This window comes from Hippoglossus hippoglossus, chromosome 20, assembly GCF_009819705.1.
Source record: "Hippoglossus hippoglossus isolate fHipHip1 chromosome 20, fHipHip1.pri, whole genome shotgun sequence".
Taxonomy (NCBI): Eukaryota; Metazoa; Chordata; class Actinopteri; order Pleuronectiformes; family Pleuronectidae; genus Hippoglossus; species Hippoglossus hippoglossus.
In genome coordinates, this window is record NC_047170.1 from 9,842,254 (window position 1) to 9,868,019 (window position 25,766).

Consider the following 25,766-nt stretch of genomic DNA (forward strand, 5'->3'; position numbering starts at 1 on the left):
GTCTGAAAGCAGATATAGATAATCAATTACAAGCATTGCTGACCCCGTTGTCTTTGATAACAGCTGTTGTGCAGTTAAATTCTGCATTTTACAAACATGTAACTGCTCACACGTGTAGGAGTCGAGCTGTTAATCAAGCGATCTGTGACAATTCTGCAACTAACAACTAAATGCTTCCTGTGTACAACGGCACACGCATGCCAAGTGTGCGTGAGTGGTCACATTATATGCCTTTGAAGGCGTGTTAGCATGTACAGGGATTAGTTTGAAAACACGATTTCAAAAGAAAAGGTCGTATATGGATGTAGACTGTAGCGTAACATTGGGATCTCCCTCTCGCCGCAAACAGGAAGCACACGGAGTCATCGCCTTTTCATAATAATTCCTATTCCTTGTGCCTGAAGGAGGCATTTCACTGACCACATGTGTGACGATACAGTTGCTCATTAAGCTGCTGGTGTTTCCGTGGAGGTATACTCGGACACTGGCAAAGCCTGGAGTCCATTGTTTGAGGCTGACGCTCACTCGGGTAAGCTGATCCAGTGTCTGCCTGCCGCCCGAGGCAAACTTCTACCTGCAAGCAGAAATAACAGAAGCAATAACAACAACAGTTCAAGTTGTTTGTGATCTGTTGTGTCGGACAGACTGGGAACCCCTTCATTCTTTCTTTTTCCCCCTCTCTTTCCTTCTTTTATCTTTGTTTTCCTCAGGCCACATCTGTCATTCCACGCTGCAGGGTTATACCTGATCTTTGACCTTAGTTAGCGCAGCCCTTGAGACCAGTTTCACACAAACACACATACATACACGTACATACAAGCCATGCTCACACAGAACAGGAGGTATTGATTGGCGATAGATAGATAGAGCAGGGGCCGGGCCTGATAAGGAGGCCATATTTGATGTTTGCTCTGGCAGTTGAGAGAGAGGCAGAGCGAGATTAAATCACAATGAGGAGCCCACTCCGTCCTTGGGTTTGTCCCCACTTGAGGCATTACATGAGTTTAGGGGTCGAGCTTAAAGGATGACGGGTGAGGGATTGTGGACAAGGGGCGCCCAGTCTGCTTAAATCCACTGTGCTAAGGAGCATTGATTAGCATGGCCCGCAACGTTATTCAATGAATAGTGTTTTTGCACAATTCGAGATTTTCAACTATTTCAAGGATGCTCAACAACAGCAACTGTTTTTTTTGTCCTTTGATTTTGCCTCAGAATTAGAAAAATAGTCACAGGTACATTTGAGTGCATGTAAACACAAAGACATGTTTACTTTCTTTTGAGAATTTAATCCACCTGTTAAGCAGAGTTTAACGTAGTTCTTTAATATAACAGTGGTCAAGTCCTCTAGTCTGAAAGACACAATATTTAACTTTATGTAGTTGCAAGCAAATATAAGGACATTTTAAAGTAAAGTAAACTTATAGTGAAAACGTGTTTAACAGTAGAGGAGTTATGCAGCAAAATGTATCTGAATGTGAGCTAGCATTAGCAACCATAAGCTACATACCAGACAATTGATGAATGAATGAATAGCATAATTTCTTCTTTTAAATTATTTGGCCTATTTATAATAACAATAATTAATTATATATGTGATGCTGTGTTACTATGAAGCAAAACGTGTGGGAAAAGTAAGATCATGGTAGACAACATAGCTGTGAACCTATATAATGATATATATGTATAATAACACACATGAATATACTGCATTTATTAACTGTTTAATAGGTAATAAAAGGTCACAGTGACTCATGGGCTTCAACATATATATTTTTAAAATATTTATATCTATATATTTTATCTGTACAGTGTTACACGGTGCTACAAACCATTTATTATCAGTTCATAATATGATATATGGCTTAAAATAAAGTGTTTCAAATTAAAGTTAGCATGAGCACCACTATAACGTCGAAGACACGTTTTTCTTTTATCTCGGGCAGAAATATTTGGTGTCAGAAAACAATGTAAAAACTGGTTCACACATGAAAACACTTGAAAACACATGTGCTTTATATTCACATGTGATTTGTTGCACTTGACAGCATTTTCTCTGCAGCGGCGTCCTTTTAACTGACATATTTTGTACAGAACGTCAATGTGTGGTGAAGATGCACGTCATCACTGCGATGCAAAGTGAAAGGGTTTGTCCTCCTGCTTTTTACAGGAGTGTGGTTAAATCACAATGGACCAAACCCCCCCGGTCTGCTGCAGCGCACTGACCTGACTGTCCTTTTTACATATGAGCAGAGCCAGAGCAGGGTCCAAATCCCCCGGTCGAAACAGCAGTGTGTGTACTTATGAAAGGCTGTATATGTTGGCCAGTGTGTGCGCGGTCTCAAGGGTTGGGAGATTATGTCGACAAAAGGTGCACCTGGTGCTTTAGATTGAGTTTCTCTCCTCCCTTTATCCCTCTTCCATCCCCCTCTCCCCTTCTTCTTCGGCCATTTCCAACATTACCCTGGGACTTTTAAAAGATTAGACCACTGCTTTTATAATTGTGCCACTAATGCATGTCAACAGCTCGCAATGAAGGAGACTAATGGAGAATAGTACTTTTTAATATCTAAATATACCTCACAGTTATGGGAATACACACTCTACCTTTATTTAATTATGTAGCCTATAGTGTGTGGTGGTAGATTATTGAGCTTTGCTCCTATGTAACTCAGATCTGAATGTGAGGGAGTGAAGTCTCTTGTAAACATGACCCTGAATCTGAATAATATATGACACATATTAGAGTTTGTGCGGCAGTAAACTCAGTTGACTAGTTGTTTGCGTGTGTGTGGGGGTGGACGAAGTATTTAGATCCTTTACTTAAGTAGGGTTTAGGATTAGCTCCATGGTTCACCCCACCTACACTTCAGTATTCACAAATACTCCATTACAAGTAAAGGTGCTGCATTCAAAATCCAACTTGAGTAAAAGTATGGACGATTTGTACTCAAACTACCGAAAGTAAAACTACAAATGCAAATGCAACAATATATAAATAGCAGTTTACTTAGTAATTTAAACTACTACAATAAAGGTTAGGTCGTTGATTTCAATGTTTCCTCATGTGAACGTTGAGCCTCATGGTTCACCAGATAAATCTGAGGGTCATGAGATTATTCATGAAGTTGGAAAAGAAGAAAAACTAACTTCTGCGACGTATCTGTCCTCACACTTTAACTCATCTCCCTCTATTCTCGTATTGTTTTCGTTTCTGTGAATTTTTGGATAATTTCAAACATGTACATTTAAATGAAACTAAACTTTTTTATTTCAACATTTTGGGGGAGAAAGTTTTTTTTTATTTTCACAAATTTCTCAATTTTGAAAAAATCTGGCACATTTAGGGAACTAATAGCTATGAGTGTGTGAAATTTGGTGCAGCTCGATTATGTTGAAGGGAACTATTGGGCCTTGGCAAAGGAATGTGCTCTGCTGAGTGTCATTCTAGTTGGATCTAACTGTTTCAACCAACATATATTATAATATTTTATACATTGACATTTTTATTTGTATTAGTTGTGAGGTAAAAAAGTACAATATTTCTCAGAAATTTAAGTATAAAGTGGAATAAAATTCTTAACACTCAAGTAATGGAAATTAAATTGGACTTTCCCTACAGAAGCTTCTTTACCTTATAGGAGAATCATGGCAGCCGACACAGACACATTTAGGTTTATCTTCTGATTGTGTTAAAGTCTGAAACCCCCCCCCCCCCCTTCATACAAATCCTCTTTTTTGTTTTGTCAATCAATGAATCTTGAAAATGTTTTTTTTTTCTGCTTAAATGAACCTCACATCTCACAATCCTCTGCTTTTCACATTATTCTGTGGGAGGAGACAGACAACTCTTCTTCACTGTGTCAATTCTGTGAAATAATTCAACTAAATTAAATAAAAAGTTTTTGTTTTTTTTAATCTTGTTCTCTTTTCACAGGGAAACAACAGAGACACACTCCACCTCTTTTGTGTGTGTTTTTCAAGGTCTGTGAGACCACACACACACAATACATGCTCAAACAATACACACACACATTATGAATCCTTAAAAAGTTCACAGCCTCCGACTAATATTTTAAGTCATGAGCATTGATGCAACAAGTCCAGCACACACACATCTCTCTCTCTCTCTCTCTCTCTCTCTCTCTCTCTCTCTCTCTCTCTCTCTCTCTCTCCAGTCTCATACCTCAGCCGCTCATTCCTACAGCAAGTATTTGTGAGCAAAGAAACTGAATCAGCTGTGTGTGTGTGTGTGTGTGTGTGTGTTTCTGTATGCATGCCTGCTCTTGTGCCCCCCCAACACACACACACTAGCCTTCCTCTCCAGCCCAGAGGTCTCCAGTCTGCATAATAAATGAGGTTTGCTGATAGGTGGAGGAACAGGGGAGGGCTCTCTCTCTCTCTCACACACGCACACACACCAGCCTGTACCATTATGCAGCCATGGGTTTATACCATTTAACAGCTGTTGCCATTGGAGAAATCCCATCTCTCTCTCTTTACATGCTTGTTGTTGGCTCATTTATTGTGATTGCAGCAGCAGCAGCCGAGCTTCGACTCCTCTCCCACATTTCAACACCAGAAATTAGCTTCAAGTCTCCACAGGGACACACTCCCTTCAATGCACTGCAATGTCCTTGAGCAAGGCACTTATCCCTCAGCCGCTCTGGGCAGTTTGCACAAGTGTGAAACCATCCGATCTTTCTGCAGCCTCGACCCCCTGCTGTTTATCAGCTAATCATGAAAACACACACATGCAGGGGCAGGGGGAGAAACATCACAGGATTTGGTTTGTCGAGGTCGATCGTTTGTTTGTGCACGAAAACCAAAAATGCCTGACGAATACTGAAAATTCCTCATTGACAACAAGGACAAAAGAAGGAATAATGAATAGTGCTCTTCTTTACTCTATCATTTTTAATGCAATTACAACACACACACACACACACACACACACAAAATTCCTTCAACCTGCCATCGCCAACCAAGGCTGGAATTATTTAATAATATGGACCCCTCCCAGGGCCGACCATTTGAAAGTAATTATCGGTAATGATCTGCCGGTGACTGATCTATTTTTACCTGATGATCAAACCCGATCTCATCTCAGATCTATATCCTGTCACATTCATTATGACCCCACAAGATTACATTCATCTCTGCCAGCACCACCTGTCCACCACGCGCTGCTCCTCCATTCTTCACCCACAGACAGAGCCCCCTCATTGTCATGGTAAATATAGGAAACACAATGTATGTGAGGATGTTGAGGGAAAATGCATAATGTTGCCCTATGTGTGTGTGTGTGTGTGTGTGTGAGTGTGTGTGAGTTTTAGCTAAACTTGAGTGCAGTGTGTGTCCTTTATAAATTTTACAACTTATAAGCCCAACAGCCGACTACGGTTCCTAAAAACATCCATTAATTTACCTTGTGGTTTCTTGTGGCAACATAAACAAACCAGTACTTTTAAAAGCAATGGAAGCTATGAGGGGGGGAACAACCAATTGCATGGGAAATAAATGGGTGTGTTCGCAATGAGTTTAATTGAATTTATACATTATTTAGTAGCCTACATTTCTGCTGGGGTCATGTGGCTTCCCTGCAGTTGGCTGCTTCGGTCGATGCCCTTCAAAAACAACAGACTGGAGGTCGTCAGCACAGACAGGAGGCCATACGTTTCACTGAGAGGCAAACATCACAGCAGAGTGGACTTTGATCCTACTGGAGTTTTACAGTAATGTAATAAGTAGGATAATAAGTATTTGGCTAATTAATTACAGCAACACAACTTCACAAAAAAACTAATGAAAATATATGGAATTATAAAGGTGACAGAAACAAAATCCTAAATTTGTTTTGTAACACTTATGCTATTTTAACACCACTGGACCCATACCATGTAATGAATTAAAAAATACATTTATAATCTTTAGATTTGCTATTATACAGGAAAACACCACAAACAGCGGAGTCTAAACGCTGCTTATTTCAGTAAATTAACTTATTATCCATAGTATTATTATTATTATAAATGATAATAATAATAAACTTTATTTGTATAGCACCTTTCATACAAGACATGCAGCTCAAAGTGCTTTATATACAATATAGATAAAAAAGAAAACCATGTTTATAAAATAAAACATGTTAAAAGTTAATTATTCAAGAGAACATTGTACATATTTATTATAATTTAGAAAAGTATGTGAAAATTATTCTTTCTCCGGGTTATTCTGTGAAATTTGGCTGTTTGTGGATTTTCTTTAAATGTGCTGTTACATGACGGGCATCCTCCAGCAGCCTGGCCGGGGAGGAGAGTGTGATCGGCGGCTGCTGCTGGAGACTCCGCCGCTCGCTGAGCTGCATTTCCCCTCCAGAGGGGAAAAGCAGGCAAGCAGAAAAACCGCTGGTTCAAACGAGACTTCGCTACACACCCTGTGGTGCTCACTGGAATTATATTCAACCCTCGCTTGGTTTTCGGAGCTGCTTGCCTCTCGCCGGCATCAGCGGGACGGACACAGCTCGCTGACCGAGCAGCGCGTCGCTCCCCGCGGCAGGAGGAGCGAACCAGGCGCCGCTGAAGACCCGGAAGACCCGGAAGACCCAGCAACACGAGGAGGCGATGGAGGAACCACAACTGTCTTTGTCCACGTGTTTACACACATCTACACAAACTACATATACTAAATAATTATTTCATATTATCCCAGGAGGCAATAGACCACATTACTAGATTTTTATATTTTGTTTTATTTCATAATTTGACCGGTTGTTGTGTCTTTCAAAGTAAGATAATATATTAATATAATGAAAGAAATACAGGAACAGCAGATTTACACTACTTTTTCATTTTCAGTCAATTTATTTATTAGCGTAGGTTAACGTATTATTTTATGTATTATATGTATGATATATTATGTAATTTATGTATTGTTTATTGATAGGGTTAGATAGTTTGTAAATTTGTAGGTTATAGATAGATATATAGATAGATAGATAGACAGATAGACAAATAGATAGATGGATTTTTGGTTTTAATGTTTTTTCCTATGAAGTACTTTTGTGGTTTCCATATATTGTTAAGTCCACTTTTCTTTTTTTTTTTTACTTTTGAGCTATAGATAAATTTGACTTGACTTTCAAATTAAAATAATTTATTTCAATTGCATTTATTGCAATTTGTCCAGTTTTGTATTTGTGCTTTGTAACTCTGCTAGGTGTCATTCAGCTGGGAGGCAGAAAAAGAGAGGATCCTGGTTGTGTGTGTGTGTGTGTGTGTGTGTGTGTGTGTGTGTGTGCGACACTGAGAGTCACTTAGCAGAAGAATACGAGCTGTCTTAGAATGAAGAGGGATGAGGCTGAATCCTGCTGCTTCTCCTCGCCACCATTATCCAACAGGGGAGAGACCTGTGGGGGGCACGCACACACACGTACCCTGGGAATCTCCTCAGCTGTCCCCCCCCCCCCTCCTACACTCTACTCCTAACCTTCCTCCTCCTCCTCTTCCTCCTGCACCAGCTCTAAACACCTCCGTTTGCCAGCTCTGGTTCCGCTCGGCACCGGATCAGGGCCCCTGGCAGCTGACTGCAGGTTCCTGGCCAGGCTTAAGCCTCCTAATAGCAGCCACTCTGTGATGATTTACACTGCATTACTGTACACACCAGCGGCTGCCTCCTTCTCCTCCTGCTAATGGTTTATTACACCAGAGCCTTTTTCAGCTTTATTGCTCTTTGCCCTCTCTCTGTCTCGCTGTTTGAGGCAGAGGACTAAATAATTTCACTGAATTACCAAACATATGCCAAAACCTGTGTAGGGATTAACTCGTGGCACTTGGTCTAGTTGTTTTATGGTTTTGTTTTCATTTCTGCTCAGCAGAAAATGATTGCAGGAATAAATAACTGAAATTGAATGTCCTGTGAACAACCATGTATTCCTGTCAGGGACTGAGCAAAGAGACACAGAAAAAAAAAATACTCAAAACAATAATTCTGTGCCCAGAAAAGAGGTAAACATAACAGGACTGAGTCGCACTAACTGACCTGACCCATTCAGACAAAGGGGCTGATGAGGTCATTCAGAAAGACAAGGGGTAAACAATGACTTAAAATTATATAAATTAATTCCCATTGTGTGAAAGAAACTACTAAACAAAAATAGCTAATTATAAATATCTCACCTCCCCCATGATGCAGAGGAGCATGGTACGGTCCAATTAGCAAACCGTATTTAAGCAGGTCTGATGCAGATGGGTCTCAGTTTCCTGATGAGCCAAGCAACATGGTGACTCAATTAAACTGGAATTAATTTCATGAAAAGGAAACGCCTTAAACGACTAAAACCATTATCACGAAACTGACAAAGAAAGTTAAGTGCAGTTCAAATCAACCGTACTGTCAAAATACCTAATTTTGAGTATGTTATAATACTACTAGTAATAATAAGCTTAGTCAGTTCTTCACAAGATAAAACAAAAAATGAAATTTTTAAAAATAAACTTTGAGTAAAAGTCAATAAAATATTTTTTTAATTCATCCAGAGATAATTGATTTTTAAAGAATGTTTCAATATGAAACCAGCGTCTGTTTGAAATTCTTTTATGATTGTGCATTTTAAGTTGCTGCGCTAGAATAATAAGCTTCAGTAAATGAGACAAAATGTCTTCTGGCTCAGGAGCCTTCACAATACAAAAACAATATAAAATCCTTTAGCTTTTAATTTTTCAGATTAATGTACGTACAAATAAAGATTCTCAAGGCAATAGGGTTCATTTAAGTGGACTTTTAGATCCATGTAAAAAGTCACATTATTACAACTCAAATTCTGCCTTTTCATCAGTCGATTTAAACATCTTAATTTGTGGTGAACTAAACACGTAACGATGTCTGTAGTGGAAATGTTAAATTCCTCAACTCAAATGATTTCAAGATGGGAACGTTTTTTTCCAGCTGCAATCAGGACAAAACAAACAAAAAAATCCAGAATCGAATCAAGCTCATCTTCCCCTTCCATGTTTCTCGGTTGCAGTGAGTTCTGCTCTCCTGCCTCTCCGGCTCATTCTGAAGCCCGAAAGGAAAAACTACTAGAAAGCAGAGACTGAAAGTTGCCATGCAGTCAGGGGCAGGTATCCATGCAGCTGCACAGCATTCCTCAGTGACAGCAGCTCAGCTCGCCTCTGAAGCCACAGATATCTGCCCTACATTTGTCTAATCATCCAGGGCTTAACCCTCCTGCTGGCCCACTATCTGCTCCCTCTCCGTGTGCGCGTGTGTGTGTGTGTGAGAGAGAGAGGGAGATCTGTCTCCTAACACCAGGGCTTAGTAGTGTTTTGAATTTGTGATCGGGCACCTGGTCGGGCAGCACACAGGGGTCCTCCATCAGCTGGTAAGCCCCCCCCTCCCACCCCCAGGGAGGGTTTCTAGGGGGGAGTGTGATCGATGATGGACACAGCAGCTCTGCCCTATATCTATGTGTGTGTGTGTGTGTCTAGTGCTGCTATTATGTGTAGCTGTGATGGTGGAGGCTTATAAAAGAGGGGAGAGGGTCCTGGGTGGTGGTGGTGGATGGTGTTTAAACAGCCTGGCTTTTGATTGACAGGGCTGATAGTGGGTGGAGGTGGGAGGGGGGGGGGCAAGTGTCTGGGTAAAGAGAACAGGGGGGTTGTGTTGTTGTTAGAATGCAGGTTAGAGCATGTGTGTGTGTGTGTGAGGAACTGAAAACTCCTGAAGGGGGTGAGGTGGGTGTAGTTCTGGGGGGGAGGAGGAGGAAAGTGAGCTTTTAATTACCAGGGCAGAAGCAGATGTAGCAGAAATCATGCCCCCACCTCTAAACACACACACACACACACACACAAAGCTGATGACTTCCAGCTGCCGTGTAGAACCAGTGTGTGTGTGTGTGTGTGTGTGTGTGTGTGTGTGTGTGTGTGTGTGTGTGTGTGTGTGTGTCTCAGTCTCAGGACAGCAGCCTTGAAGCACATTGTTTAAATTTGAAGATGTTCAGTTTCTTCTTCTCCTGATGATTATTCATGTTCCTCCTCATTGTTAGTGAATAAATCTCGTCCTGCTGCCGTCGTCTCCTCACACCTTTCCACTGTAATTAACACCACATTATACAAACCAGGTTAATCATATCAACAAACCCATTTCATATCATACGTAATGCAAACTTTATAACTGGAAACTGCAAAACCTCTCATATATTCTTTCATTATATTTATATCTAATCGTAAATACATTTTCCTGTTTATTCAAACAAAACAACTCAATGTTTCTTCAAATGGAACCAATCAGCAGTCACCTAAAAATGTAACCGCTTGTTTACATGTGCTTCCATTTAGTGCTATTTTTCAAAATATACCATTTTGATTTCTTACATCAAATTAAAACATTGGGAAACTTAATTATGTCTTAATGTGTTTTGGGTTGTTAAGTATTTGTATCTCATTATTTTGCAAATAAATTCCCTCAAACGGCAGAAGAATAAATTCGAGCGTTTGTTACTTTATCCAGAGAGTTTATTTTGGTATTTGGAAATACAATGTCACCCCCCCACCCCCCCGATTTTTCTTTTTTATCTTCCATTTGTACAAAACTGATCAAAACAAATGTGTGCACAGATGAAAACACGGTGCCCAGCGTATAAAATGAATTTATCATCAATAAAATGGTGCAAAAAAAAAAAATAATAACACAATGTCCCTGCACATATAAAAATAAATTAATACTTTGTGTGTCCAGTCACTGTCAACCTTATTTTTTTTTTTGTCTGGTCCTAAAGATCTACACACACAAACTGAGGCTTCATTGGCTTTCCTTCACACCAGCGCGGCCAATCACAATCACATATGTACACATCAACGGCCAATGAGAAAGGTTCTATTTACACTTAACGAGGTAAAAACTGTGCCACTGTCCCCTGACACGTTTCCACCCACCCGATCCCACCCAAACAAACCGCTATGTACAAGCACACCCCCTCGTCCCTATCAGCCAGCTATCAAGTAACTTCTAGCTTTCAAACACATGACACAGAAAAGTCATCAAAAAGGGTTTACAGCAACATCTGACTGTACGAAGAAAATAACAAACAGAAGACAAAAACTTTACACAGTAGTACAAAATGATGTTAAATTGCAACACCAGCGGGCTTTTAAAATATTTCATCTTACGCCCATTACACAAACAAACTCCAAATAAATAAAAAGCACAATACAAGTTGGCTTTGATAGAAGAGAATGCAGCAGAATCATCATCGTTCCTGGTTTCATTAAAAAGACGCCACTGAGTGTTTCTGTCATCTGTTGCGTAGCAACGCAGCTTAATTGGTAGAAAGGTTTTTGAAGATTTGGGCTGAGTGACAGGGACACAGGTAAAAAAGAAAAAAAGGGGGGAAATAAATCCCGCCTTGGCCTCAGGCACTTGGGCTTTGACCCTGATTGGCCAGTCCTGACTGCTGAGGGGTCGTGAGGCGGCCGCTGACGTCGGCCTCATATTTTAGGTCCTGATAGGCTGGTCCTGCTTGAGAGGTAGGTGCAGCAGGGGGCTCAATCAGGGGGATGAAATGTGACGACTTTCCATGTGCTGACAACCAACTCGATCGTTTCTTTGCAAGCGTGTGCTGTGTGGATTGATGCGTCCCTCTTGAACATTCAACTTGCTATATTTCTCTTTTCTTCCATTTCATTTCCCTGAGTGAGCCCCCTGTTTCTGGCCCAGAGAGGAGACAGTGTAAAGCAAGGCTTCTGTGGTGACCGTACGAGACTTGGCTCACTGACATTAATGGATCTACACAAACGGAGGGAAACACACGGGGAGAGAGAGGCAGTGGCAAGAACATGTCGGATTTCTTTTCTTTTTTCCCCCAGGAGCCTTTCACCAAATATTCCCCGAGGGACTTGCTGTGAGACAGATGTCAAACATGCATCTGCTACTGTTAAGTCTTTGTAGTAGGGACTTGTAGTTTTTTTTGTTTTAAATATTAATGTATTTCTGCTATCTTTCTTTTTGTATATTTGTAGTTCTGTGTGTGCAAGCTTGTGTGCTGAGTGCACGACTCTGGTTAGCTGAGGCCCCTGAGAGTGAAATAGTAGTGACACCGCACGGGAGACACGAGAGAAAGAAAAAACGAAAAGTGAAGAAAATGTTAAGAGAAATAATTCAAGGAAATGTTCCGTGGAAGCACATCTGACACCTCACCTGTTGAGGAGAGAACACAAATCACCCTGTGCTCCGGTGACACAACACAAACTAACTATCAGTGATATCAAATGAAAATCATCATCTCAGCAGTGAAAATAAGAACCTGAAGCAGCGCTACAGCTACAAACTAAGAAATCTAAGACTGGATGGAAATAAATAAAACAAAATTACACAAAATTTATGTGTAAAAACCTGACAAAAGTTGCAAAAAGAATGAGTTGGTGAAGGAAAAAGACAAAAAAAAATGCAATTCTTACTTTTGTCTTCTGTTATCAATCACCACAGTGTGTGTTAACGTGTTAGCACAGACCGTTCTAAAGAATTATCTACCCAGACGCAGAATTTTCTGCCAGTGTCCTCGTCACCGAACAACAAAGTTGACCAACAGGCCGATCTCCCCAAAACTCTGCATATTTATTAAAAAGGAAAAAAACGACAGAACATCTGCCGTCATGTCTTTTCCTGCCCTGCAATGCCCACGGCCTTTTCAGCGAGCCGCGGCTTCTGCACCCCTGAAGCGTGCGTGTCAGTGTGTGCGTGCTGCAGCGCCAGGAAGGGGTTGGCCGTGATGGTGCCTTGGCTCTGGTTCTGGGCGCCGGGCAGCAGGTTGTTGATGGGAAGCTGAGCGGAGGAGAGCGGGATGGAGGGAATCTGCGTCGAGGAGGAGAGGGTCTGCAGCTGCTGGAGGTCCTGCTGCTGCTGCATCAGTTGGTAGAGCAGCACCTGCTGCTGCTCCTGGGGGGCAAAGAGAGATGCAGGAGGCGAAAGAAAAAGAAGGACAGGAGAGAAGAGATGGAGTGGTAGAGATGGGATGAGGTCAAGGGAAAAGTGTGAAGGAGGACAGCAATGAGAGATTGAGAAGAGAAGGAGAGGAGACAGGTGGGGTGAAGAGGAGGAGGAGAAAAAAGAAGAATTACTAAGCTTGGCGATTTAGGTCATTGTCCCAAAAAAAACCCTCAGTGTAGCTCAGAGTGTGTGTGTGTGTGTGTGTGTGTGTGTGTGTGTGTGTGTGTGTGTGTGTGTGTGTGTGTGTGTGTGTGTGTGTGTGTGTGTGTGTGCGCCTTACCGCTGAAGGCTGCGAGGACAGCAGCTGCTGGAGATGATGCTGCTGGAGGAGGAGTCTGTGATGCTCCGACAACAGACCGAGCTGTGCAGCACTGACACAAAACACAACTCAGTCAGACGACAAACAATAAACTCACTGTATACACACTACTGCATTCTAACAATCAAATACCTATTAAAAAATTATACACTGCTATTGCACTATTATTAATTCCACTTCGAAGTCGATTCCATTTCAAGAAAAACAAGGCTTTTCCAACATGTCTCTGTCCGACGTAAAGACCTGATCTGACTTTTGTCTCACCTGTTCTTACTAGTTGTTGAGCTGCTAGAATCCAACACGCAAGCAAAAGGAAACACAGAGGAAGAGAGAGGAGCCAATAAAGTTCACATACAAACATCTTTAAAAAGAATAGAGAGATGAAGCTGCCAGCTGATGAAATGATTCTGGTGTTTTCGTTTTTTTGGTGTGGATGTGATGAGATGCGACAGAGCCTGACAGCTCAGATGTAAACCTACAGCAGGAGCATGTTTGTAGAGCTCCAATCCATGGACTATAAACTGATTTGTGAGGACAAGCCATGTTACTAGACATGTTCTGATACAGACATCGGGAATGCCTCAGAAACTGCAGAAAGGTGGGAAATCGGCGAGTACGCAAATCTATGTACTGATCCGATGCCACATCGTTTAAGTACATCCAGACAAAAGTGCAATTTTTTGCATGTCATGTTATGACTTTTGATTAAGTGGTCCAGTCTGTTCTAGCTTCATTTTATCTGATCTGACACCATACACCTGTTCTCACACGTACCTGTTATTGACCGGCAACGTGACGCCGGTAGATGCTCCACTTGTGTGCTGGTGAGGGCTGCCGGTGCACGCCGGTGTCTGAATGACCCCGTTCAGCGCCCCAACGATTCCCCCAATGCCCAGAGCGCTGCCTGGGCCAAGTGCACCCATCAGCCCCGCTACCCCGCCCAGCCCGGCCGGGTTTGCCCCCACAGCGGCGACTCCATTGAGCTGGGGCTGGGGCGGGCTCTGGGAGACGGAGGGAGGCGTGGAGAGGGAGGAGGTGGAGCCACTACTGCTGTGGCCACCACAAGACGTGCTGTCCTGAGAGAAGACAGAGACGTCAATGGCTTTAATGACAAATCCTCCACTCATCATGGTTTTATCACATTAATGATGATGCACTATGTTTATCATCAACATTAAGACATTAGCTGCTAATTGAACTAACTGACTTTACGACCTGGTGCTTCTCTGACTGACTCATACATGTTTATTTGTTAGTGTTCTGTCTCTTGTTGGTCTTTACCTGAGCTGCAACAGGTAATGATGAGTCGGTGCCTCCAAGCTGGGCTCCTTTCACATCTGCAGCACAAATCAACACAGATTTAGATTCTTTTGTCTTTGTAATTTCACCAAGGAGGTCTGGCCCCTTTCTACAAGACTTTAAAAATAACATTAAACGCATATTGTGTACATCTGTGTGCATCTGTGTGCATTTTTGTTTCAGCGCAGATCCTGTCAATACCAAGGTTAATACCCAAGGTTTGCAGTAAGGTATGATCAAGTATCCACGTGTTCATTATCATGATGCTTTTTTCCCTAGCGCCATCTTATTTCAACTACATATTTGTGCAGTTCTCAAACAAACAAGGCAGTAAGTCTGCGGATTATTTTACCAGCCGTATTTATTTCACTACAAAGGGTTGCTTGAGTCGTGAATGTGCGTGTGCACGTACCAGAGCAGGCTGTGGTGGGAGTGAAAGGCACTGATAGCTGAGCGCTGAGAAGCTGCAGTCTCTCTTTCTTCATAGTCAGAGTTTTGATCTGCTCCTCCAACCTCCGGTTCTCCTCCTGAAGCTGGTGGAGCGACTTCAACATCCCCACCACTGAAAGAGAGAAAGAGGATAAAGATGTGAATAAGAAAACTGACTCTTCACTGTTGTGTAGTGGCAGCAGCAATGTATTCTTCCTGCTATGAAATGTCAACGTTCCTGTGTGAGAGAAAAAGCCCTGAAATTTACACCATTGAAAATGAGAAATCAACCCCATCACTGTCTTCAGTTTAACAGCTTTTCAAACTGTTACCTACATTATGAATATAATGTGTTGTACTTCTGGGATGGAGCAGTAAGTATTGGAGTGATCTTTTCACAAGCAAGAAGAACACCAGACTTTCTAAAAAAGGCCCCCAGTGAAACTGGGCAACTCTGCTCAGCCTCCACACAGCTCTGCTCACAGACCCAGTGACTGAATAGACAGATATACTCTACAAGGGGGGTCAGAGGTGAACATCAGCTACAGAGCAGTGACCCTGGTGCCTGTACAGACTCAGCGCAGTGCTCAAGGACAACTCCAGTCAGGAGGAGGATGTGCAGACACAGGAACTTCAACCTGAATAGTCCAGATTGAAGGAAGACCTTTCAAACAACTAGGCTGCAACTACTGATCCCTCAAGGGATGTTCAGATGGGAAGATAACTGACGGAGATCAACAGACACTAACAGATAACATGGAGACAGTAAGAGAAAGGACTGAGAATCAGAGAGGCAACAGGGGATTGGGAAGGCGCACCCTGTGTGTGTGGGCAAGGTATCAAACCTCTGTACAATTTGGTATGACAGAGAAAAGTGTGTCAAAAATGTAAAGATGCCATTGAATAGTTATCCTGACATCTTACTCTTTCATCACATAGTGCCTCATTTAGATAAAGAAATTAAGTCAAAATTCTTCTTAATTTGACTTATTTTTGACATTTTATAGTTAGCTTCCAGAAAACTTATAGTTTTAAGTTTTAGGGAAGCTGCCTACATTTTGAAAAAAATTTACCATTTGTATTTTTGGTTTGATTTATTAACAACAACGCAGATTCAACACCGGATCAACAGTTTATATGCATCTACAATAGTTTTGGAGATATATACAAATGATGCAGATTTTAAGGGAACTGTTGGTCCTTGATGGAGGTCAGCACTCTACTGAGGGCCATTCTAGAGATTTTTTTAATATTGTTTTATTTCTCTGAGTAAGGTCACAAAATACTGTTTTTGGATCAGAGCCCCAACACAAGATACCCAGTCCTGTGTGTGTGTGTGTGTGTGTGTGTGTGAATGCATTGTTGTGTATATTTTGTGTGTATGTGGGTTGTGTCCGCTCACCATCTCCTTGCCCTCCCTGCTGCAGCAGGAAGCTCTGCCCTTCGTTCCACTGCCGCTCCAGGAGCTGCTCTATGCTGGTGGCCACTGGGAGCGGCGTCTCCCCACCGCCTCCCCCCGCCCCTAGCAACCCCAGACCCGGCCCCGGCAACGACCCCGAGGAGTCATAGCGGATCTGCAGGCCACCAATGGGAGAGCTGAATGGAGGAAGAGAGAGAGAGAGCATGGATAGAAAAGGAGAGATAGAGAGGTCAATAGGGAGATTAACGACCCAACATAAACGTCAGACAAACATAGACACTGCTGGCTATAAAACTACATCAATTTGTTGTTACAGTGGTCCTTAATGAAAAGGGGCCAGGCTTTCCCTCTGTGTGTGTGTGTGCGAGCAAGCGAGTGAGAAAGACGTGGAGGGAGAGAGAGAAAGAGGACATGCAAGAGGGCGAGAGACAGAAAAAGGGAAGTGGACTGTCTGGGTGCGATAAATCTTGGTGTGTGTTTGTGTGTATTGAGTCAATCTGTTGAGTGTGAAAGAGGAGAAATGAGGGACAGCAGGAGAGGGAAGAAAGAACAGAGTGAAGGGTTCACAATGTGGAGGAAAATCAAAAAACAGCAGTGGCAGTGATGACATTTCCTTGAATTTTTCAATATACACAACATAAAAAAACTGCTTTTAAGTGTCAATATCATAGCAATATTAAAAAAGGTGTCACACTTAATGCAAAAATTCAGATTTATTAACTTTTAAATTCAAGTGTTTTGAGTAAGAAAATCATCAAGTTGTCAAACTATGTAGATAAAAGCAAATTAAAGAAAAAGCAACATATTACACTATTCTCTTTTCAAATTTAAAGACAACCATTCCTACAGGAATATGTTGTCCAAAATTCAAAACATAAAATGACACAGATGCAGTGTTCATGATATAAATGTCACCAACCTCATCAAGGGAAATTATCCATCCCACAAAGTAGAAGAAACAAACATAAATGGATCTGTCTCATCAATATTCCCATTCTGAGGGCTCCATGCAAATATTCCCAGATGGAGAAGAAGCAGAAAATCACTGGACTGTCCTTCCATGTGTGATTACATCGAGAAAAAAAAGATCTAAGTGGAGTTGAAGGATGGTTACCACCTTCAAAAACACACGTTATCGTTGGCTGTAAGAGAGCGAGGATTGCCTGTAGGGGTAAGAGCGAAAGGCAGAGTGTGCGTGTGTGTGTGTGTGTGTGGGTGGGTGTGTGTGAAGAGTGAGAGGAAGAGAGGGGAGACGGCGGGCCGGCGAAGGGAAACGCAGAGAGGGGGATGGGTGACGGAGGGGGGCCAGAGAGGAATGTAAAAACGGGGTGGGATTTGGGTGGTGGGGGATCTGTGTGTGTGATAGAGAGCATGTACTCACCGCGGGGTGGTCTTGGGAGAAGCTCTTATGGAGAAGCCCTGAGCTCCGACGCTGCTGCTGTCTCCAACCTCCTGATCTGCACACACACAAAAAAAATCAACTGTGTATCCAAGAACATGTCCACAATAAACTGGAAGAAGTTTATGAAAATAACAATGAAACACCAACGAAACAAAAACTGATCCACACACACACACACACACACACACACACACACACACACACACACACACACACACACACACACACACACACACACACACACACACACACACACACACACACACACACACACACACACACCTCTGTGATCACCTACAGTACACTCAATTTTATTATAGTTAGGGCAACATGTCTCACAATGACCAGAATAAAAAATAGATTTTACAATTATTGGTATTATTTTTCAGCAAGGTTTAACTTTACAGACACACACACTCCAACAGGAGTGTGTGTGTCTGTAAAGTTATTATTTATTCTCCTCTAAAACACACTGGGGCTGTTTCCACTTTTATCCACTGTGCATGCAAACTGTCAGCTGAGTGTGAACAGAGAGTAAATATGAGAAAAAGTAGCATTTTCAAAATAAGTCTGTGTGGTGTAGATGCACTGCAACATGTCAACCTACAAAAGTCTCTTTTTCCTTCCTTTGTATGTCTTTCACAGACGAGCCTTCATTCAAACTGCATGTGAGTGAATCTCTCTCTTTCTCTCTCTCTCTCTACCTTCTCTATCTCCTCCCTCTGGGCCCGTGGCCAGACGCTTCTTTTCATTTTCCTCGGCGGGAGTAATGAATCACACATGCACGCACACTCAAATGCACACTTTTGCATTTACACAACTCCGACCAACTCCCCTCTACTTAAGACAGTCAATCCCAGCTTTTACCCTCAACAGGTCACAACTACGCTCGCTCGCCTTCTTTTTCAAACTCCCTTTTTCTCTTGCGGCCCTTTTCCGTCCCGGCGCCTCCCTCCAGACACTCAAAAGCAAAGAGAAAGGACTGCCAAAGTAAACAGGGGACATGCATACAAACACGCGCACACCTTGCATGTTTGTGCTCACATGACCCTTTACTGGTTCACAAACAACTTCACGCTTGTGAGGCTGCACACGCGACTGTGTGAATAGTGTACAACTTTACTGCAAGGAAACAAGGACGTTCACAAGGGTTGCATGGAGATTCATTATTTATAAATAAATTATATATATATATATATACACACAGCATATATATAGTAAATCAATTAATCTATTAAGAATTTTTGTCATTTTTACAGCAAAAAGCCATTTATTCTTTGGTTTAAATTCTTTAATGTAAAGACTGCTGTTTTTTTCTGTCTAATATATCTGTAAAATCAAGATTTGTTTTTTTTTTACTTTAATTTTAATTGTCTTGGGCACCATCTTCAGTTATATTGCATAACAAAGAATCATTAAATTATTTATCAAGTGACAACAAATGAAAAAAATTAACAAATAATGATTTTCATATTGAAGACATTCAACATACAAATATATAAAATAGAATAAAGCAGACAATCCTCAATAATTTTGAGGTTGGTAATTTAAAATTTAAAATCTACTTTCAAATAAAATGTTAGTACACTAATTACTCAAACATTAAACATTCTATTTAATAAAATACATCTCATATTAAAAGCTAATTATTATTTTTGAATTGAAAAGTGGTAAAAGTTGATTTTATGTTGTGACAATTTCAATGATTTTTTCTTCCATGAAATACACAAACTAACTTTGCCTTGTAACACACACACACGAACACAAAGCCTCGTCATTCAGCCTGATTAGTGAGTTGACCTGCAGGTCAGAATGGATCTGGCTCTGATGACGGCTGACCGGCAGCAGGAACTAACCCACCTTCCTCCTCCTCCTCTTTACTCTCTCTTCTTTGCTCTTGTGCGCTCCTCTGTTCATCCAGATGTCTGGTATCAGGAAGTGGCTACTCTGATTACTCAGGCCACCTCTTACTCCCTCATCAGCTCCTGCACCGGACAGACAACACCCCCCCTCTTTCCTACAGCAGGAGTTCCCTGATGCATGACCCCGACCTCCTGTGATCCTCGCTCTCACAACCATTTGAACAAATCCTCCTCTTTCTCTCACAACTTGGAGGAAAAGTTGTTTTACATGTAAATTACACATTAATGACCCTGTGTACTGTATTTGCTTTTGTACGTGTGACAGAGAGTAAGGGTGAGACAGAGTGGAACGATCGAGGTGTGTAACCGGATCCGAGCGGGTGGAGCTAGAAAATATCACGAGTGCTGACCCTTGACCTCTCCTAGGGACCAAGGGGCGTGACCTATCCATTATCTCCCTCTCCTTCTCTCTGACACACATGCATAGTTTAGTGACAAGCACGTACACACACAAATAGGTTTGCATACCTGCTGGTGAGGCCTCGGACTGGGCGATGAGCGCTGCCATGGCCGAATTGGGGTTCAGCCTGTTGCCAAACATGTGGGAGGGAGCGAGGTTGAAGACGGACCCCGGCATACCGCTCACCTGAGGACAGATGCACAAACGTATGAGCCATGAGGAAGAAATTATGTTTCACTGTGATTCGAATCATTATTATATTCACTTAACGGGGAGTTTTTCATAAGGTTGTTATCATTATTCTACCAATGGGGAGTTTTTAATTTTATGAAATCAATTTCAATCAACACCTCGAGTGACAAACTGCTTCAATAAAATGATTGAATACAAAATCACTGATTTGGATAGAATCTTAAGGACTAAGACTCATGACTATTTTCATTATTTATGATTATAATGATTCATTTTCATCATGGATTCATCAGACAACTACTTTCTGGATGTTTAAATAGTAGTTGGGGTATAAAATATAACATGAAACCACAACCATCCGGAGCCTAACTTTGCAACACACATACTATATAAACTTAAGTCATTTTGCTGATTAAAGAGCATTGTCCCTGTCAAATAAACAAATAAATTAAATTAAATTATACAAACAGCAAAAAAAGGCTCATTCTCAAACTTGAATGGTTGACACCAGAAGAGTAATTTTTTCTCTGAATGATTTATTGATTATCAAAATATTTTAGTTTTTATGTTATGTCAATTGCTTAAGAAATATATATTGACATTTAGTCAATGTAACTATTGAACGGCATTCAACGTTAACCTGATCTTTAAAATCACGCTGCAGAATCTCTGGTGTTTCTTTGCTTGGTAATAAACAAGCAGGTGGCAAGAGTTCATATTAATTGTATTGTTATTTAAGAAGTCTGACTCATGTTATTAAACATTTATTGAGCCTGAATCCAAATCTGAGATTTAATCGGATCTATTTGGTTTGAAAATATTTAAATTCTCTGGTCTTTGATTACGCTTTGTCACAGAGCATCTAAAAATTACTTCATGACAGTGAATCTTATTTGATCAAGGAAAATACATTTTATGTAAAAACAAACATGTGCAAAAAATTAAAGTCCCCTCCAAAAAATCATTGTAAATTATGGTTCAGAAGTTCATGATTCTTTTACACACACGCACACACACACACACAGAGGCTCAGTGCACCTCGGCACCCTGACAGTATGCTGACACGCTGACAAAGTGTTTCTGATGCATATAGTTTAATCCAATTAAGGCATTTCCCACATAAGGGCTGTGGAGCGAAGGAAGGGTGGGGTGCGAGGGAGGAGAGCAAGGGCGGAGCGTCAACAGAGGAAGCAGGTGAACAAAATGGCCGACTGTTTTGGTAGCTGCAGAGTAAAACTAGAAGCAAAGCATGTTGATAGGACAGAAAACTGATTTGAGTCACTTGACTTTGCTCTTCCATAATATCTTTTATTTTTACTCAAGCTGAAATACACACAGAGATTTATATATTTTTTTAAGATAAAGAACAAAAATGGATAACTTGGTGTTTACTTTTTTAATGAAACATTTTAGAGCTTAAATATTCTGGTTCCTACACTGTGAGTGTGTGTGGGGGGGACCTCAAAAGCGTCTATTACAAACAACATCTAAAATCATAAAATCTGTAAAACAACCTGGATATCCTCGTCTCCGTTAAATGTTAAATTCAGAGAGGGAACCTGTTCCCTTGTTCCCACTGAAATTATTTCAGATTTCTCTTTAGACACCCCTCCTCCTTCCTCCTCCTCCCATCGGTGCCATAATCCAGCCCCCTTTCCCATCAACATTCATTTTTCATTTACATTCATTTTTCATTCAAAGTCTCTCTCGGACTCCCTTTCTCTGTCCTGGGCTGATAGCCAACAACAGTAGTCTGCTAGTGGACTGTAAATAGCAAATGGTCTCCGTCACTCACTCGCACACACACTCGCGCACACACACACACACACACACACACACACACACACACTGAGGGAAGCTTGTTGTTGGCATCCCTGTATTGTTGCATAATTTCTGCAGACTTTATCCAGAGTGTGTGCGTCCCAGATGCTGAGAGGCGTGAATCACACTGTACAAACTAACACACTTTTTTTTCCCACTTCTTTTTTTTTTTTTACAATCTGGTGCGACAAAATGGAGAAAAAAAAACCTTTGGCTTCTTGAGTAGCTTTCACTCGTGCTCTCTGCTGTTTATTTTCCGTCTTTTACTCTCTCTCTCTCTTTCTCTTTCTCTCTCTTTCTCCCTCCCTCTATCTCTACATCTACAGCACAAGCTCCTCTATACATGCTACAAACAGGCGTGATATCCTGGGCCTCCTGTCTTCTATAATACAGGCTGAATACAGAGGAACAGGGAAGATGAAGGCCAGGCCAGTGAATTCAAGGCATGAGTGCAAGCCCCCCCCCCCCACACACACACACACACACACTAGCCCCCAACCCCTCCTACCCTGCATCTATCCCTCCATCCCTACTGTGGTGCTTGTCAGATGTCATTACTTCACAGGACAACGGAGGGAGAGGAAAAAAAGGAGAAATGGACGGGGACAGAGAGGAGGAAGGTCGAGGGTGAGAAAAAGTGTGTGCGAGAGAAAGAAAGAGGGGTGGTAAGTGGACACGGAAGAAAAATGGGAGTTCGGTGGACATTGCGTGGTCTTTGGGGAGGTTTTGAAAGGACAGACATTGGGGTCAGTGATTCAAGAGGAGATTTTTTTTTTTGTTCTTTTTAAGAGACAGTGATTATAGGAGGGGAGGGAGGGAGGGAGGGAGGGTGACTGATCAAGTTACAGTTAACGTCCTCACTTTTGAATGCAAGCATTTTCAAACCAGTGGAACACTCCACTTTGAAGAAGTGCATAAAAAATTCCAGTCTTTGGTCCAAAATTCACCATAATTAATTTGGATGTGGATAAACCTACAGAACTTTGGCTTCACCATCTGACTTTTAAATATGTCTGAAGTGGTTAGAACATATGGTTAAATTTAATCTATGAAACAAACTCAATCATTTCAAATAAATCTGAGCTAAATGGGATTTTCCTTAGATGTGACGCTCATGAGTGGTTTATTTCACTTTTCTCCACATAAATAGTACTGATGGAAATCATGATAGTGAGTGTGTCTTACAGCATTCTATAACCCGGGGGTTATGCTGTTACAAAAAAAAAAGAAGGTAAATATGTGTTTTGGTTCTGATTATATCTCTCTGCATTGTAGTAAATTTCTAGCAATAAAAATGCCTAATTTACCTGTATAATACCGACCCAGCTCACTAAGGTACAGCAGTTATTGAATTAAGTTGGAGTCTCACACGTTTCAATGAAACGTATATAATAAATTGATATATCTTTGTAAAAAAAACAACTACTTAGACCCAACAATCAGCAATAGAATAGCTCGGGGAAAAACAATCTACACAAGATCAGGACACACACATTTCACACATAATTAATATGGAATGGATTAGTAAAAGCACTGAGATACGCTGTGAAAGCCTTTTAATTAGTGTACTTTGGTTTATTTCTGTTCCCACACTTCAGCGCAAAGATGCGAGAGCTGGTGGACGTAGTGGGTGCTGAGTGAAGGGAGTGTGTGTATGTGAGAAACGTAGAGGTAAGTGGAGGTAGTGTGTGTTTAATGAGCATGAGGAGGTTTTTGACAGTTTTTAGCTCAGGTTGTGTTTGAACTCACGTGTGGGGAGGCTGTGCTGGTTAGCGGAGCGGTGGCAGTGAATGGAGAGGGAGGGGGAAGAGAGGGCGTGGGCTGCTGTTGCTGGGACAACTCTGAGCTGGACACGCCCACGGTGACCGCCCCTGTCCCCGTCGTTGAACCATCAGCACCAGAGAAAACACCTGCACACAAATCAGAGATACCAGACATTCAAATACGTTAGTTTTATAGGTTAATTATTACAGAATGAAAAGCACATGTGTAAATATATGTATATATACAATAATCACAGCTTCCGAGGACTTTCCAAAAGAAGTGATTCATTGATAATATTATTAATATCTCCTGTGCTTTTCTTACTATGACAAGTGAAAAAAAAATTTGAGTCATCTATTGGTTGGTCTAAAAATGCTATCATTACGAAACCATGGGTTCTTTGATATTGAGTACATGTCATGTTTGTAAAATACAGGACAACATTTGTTACTGATTTCTATCAAATTAATTCCTCATATAATCTAAGCTCAACACATTTTACTTGGATAATAAAAACCTGTCTTTTAACAATTTGCATAACCCCAGTAATAGAAACATTTTTGACAGTAAAGTTAGAGATTTTAAACAATTTGAAATATAAACAAACACAATACATATACACATGTCATGATTAAATTACGAATTCATAAAATCCTGGTTATAATCTCATCAATTATTGTAAAGCTTAAATGTACAGAGACTCATACACACTGAGCCACTGACTCAAAGTGAAAACATCTGCAGTCACACTTCATTCATATAAAGCTTTTTACAAACTGGGAAAGAAAAGAGGAGGAGAATCAATCTGCACATTCTCTCCCTCCGTTACAATTATTTGTGCTCTTTGAACAAATACAGACAATTCACGTAATTTTATCCAGCAGGTTAAAAATTATGAATATAATGTTATGCAGTACAAGATAGTTTCAAACCACCTATGCAAACATGCTGCTCTATTTCCACACACACGCTCCCGGCTCTTATCTCTGTGCTCTGTCTGACACACTGTCTCTCTCTCCGTCTCACCCTCCCTCCCCTCACACACCCCTGTGCTCGCCCACTAACCAGGGATAAGCCCTGCCCCTGCCCCCCTTTGACCCCAGCAGAGGAGGAGGCCGGGGGGGGGAGAGAGAACGGGCCCCTCAGCCCCACAAAAGCCTGAATGGCTCAGGGCAGCGCACATTCACTGGGGGAACAAGAGATCTTTGTGCCAGGAGGGGAGGGGTGGAGGGAGAGAGAGGGAGAGCAACACAGAGAGAGAGAGGGAGAGAGAGAGGGAGAGAGAGAGGGAGAGAGAGATGAACACTGCATGGACCGACATACTATTTATAACGATTTGTAATATGCACCAGAAAAATTGATACCCAAAGCAGCGCTGCCGAGGCTCAGAGGGCATGTGTTCCTGCGAGATTTTTAGCAGCTGGATTAGAGGCCAAACCAACAGTTTATCAGCCCATGCCACTGATGACATGACAGTGCAAAAACAGTGGTAAAAACAAGATTAAATAACTGGTTAATTTTACTTTACATTCACATTATGATAAACTAATTCAAAAGTCAAATCAAATATCCCAAAAAGCAGTATTTTAATGTTTTAGTAGGAGAGTTTGAATTTTAAATATCAAATGAAAAACCTAAGTAAATATGAATGTTTTTATTTACACATGCACATTAAAAGTTGGAGCAAACCCTTTTCTGTACGGCTTCCGTGCTCTCTCTCCTACTTTCAGGCTTAATGCTGTTATATAAAAATAAAGGCTTCCCGCCTAAAATATCCAAACATATGTATTATACTTTTATCACTAATTTACTTGAAA

The 25,766-nt window shown here is 41.3% G+C and overlaps 1 protein-coding gene across 1 annotated transcript in view; it reads right to left on the reverse strand.

The window, feature by feature from the left end:
* Positions 1–10,493: 10,493 nt before the first annotated feature.
* The window catches only part of mllt10 (MLLT10 histone lysine methyltransferase DOT1L cofactor), a 41,299-nt gene continuing 26,026 nt past the window's right edge, over positions 10,494–25,766 (reverse strand). Inside the window, 10 exon segments of the mRNA XM_034572330.1 lie at positions 10,494–12,930; positions 13,262–13,352; positions 13,565–13,588; positions 14,075–14,376; positions 14,582–14,637; positions 15,012–15,161; positions 16,431–16,624; positions 17,830–17,905; positions 20,241–20,358; positions 23,935–24,095. Coding sequence (XP_034428221.1) covers positions 12,646–12,930; positions 13,262–13,352; positions 13,565–13,588; positions 14,075–14,376; positions 14,582–14,637; positions 15,012–15,161; positions 16,431–16,624; positions 17,830–17,905; positions 20,241–20,358; positions 23,935–24,095 — 1,457 coding nt within the window. The 3' untranslated portion in view covers positions 10,494–12,645.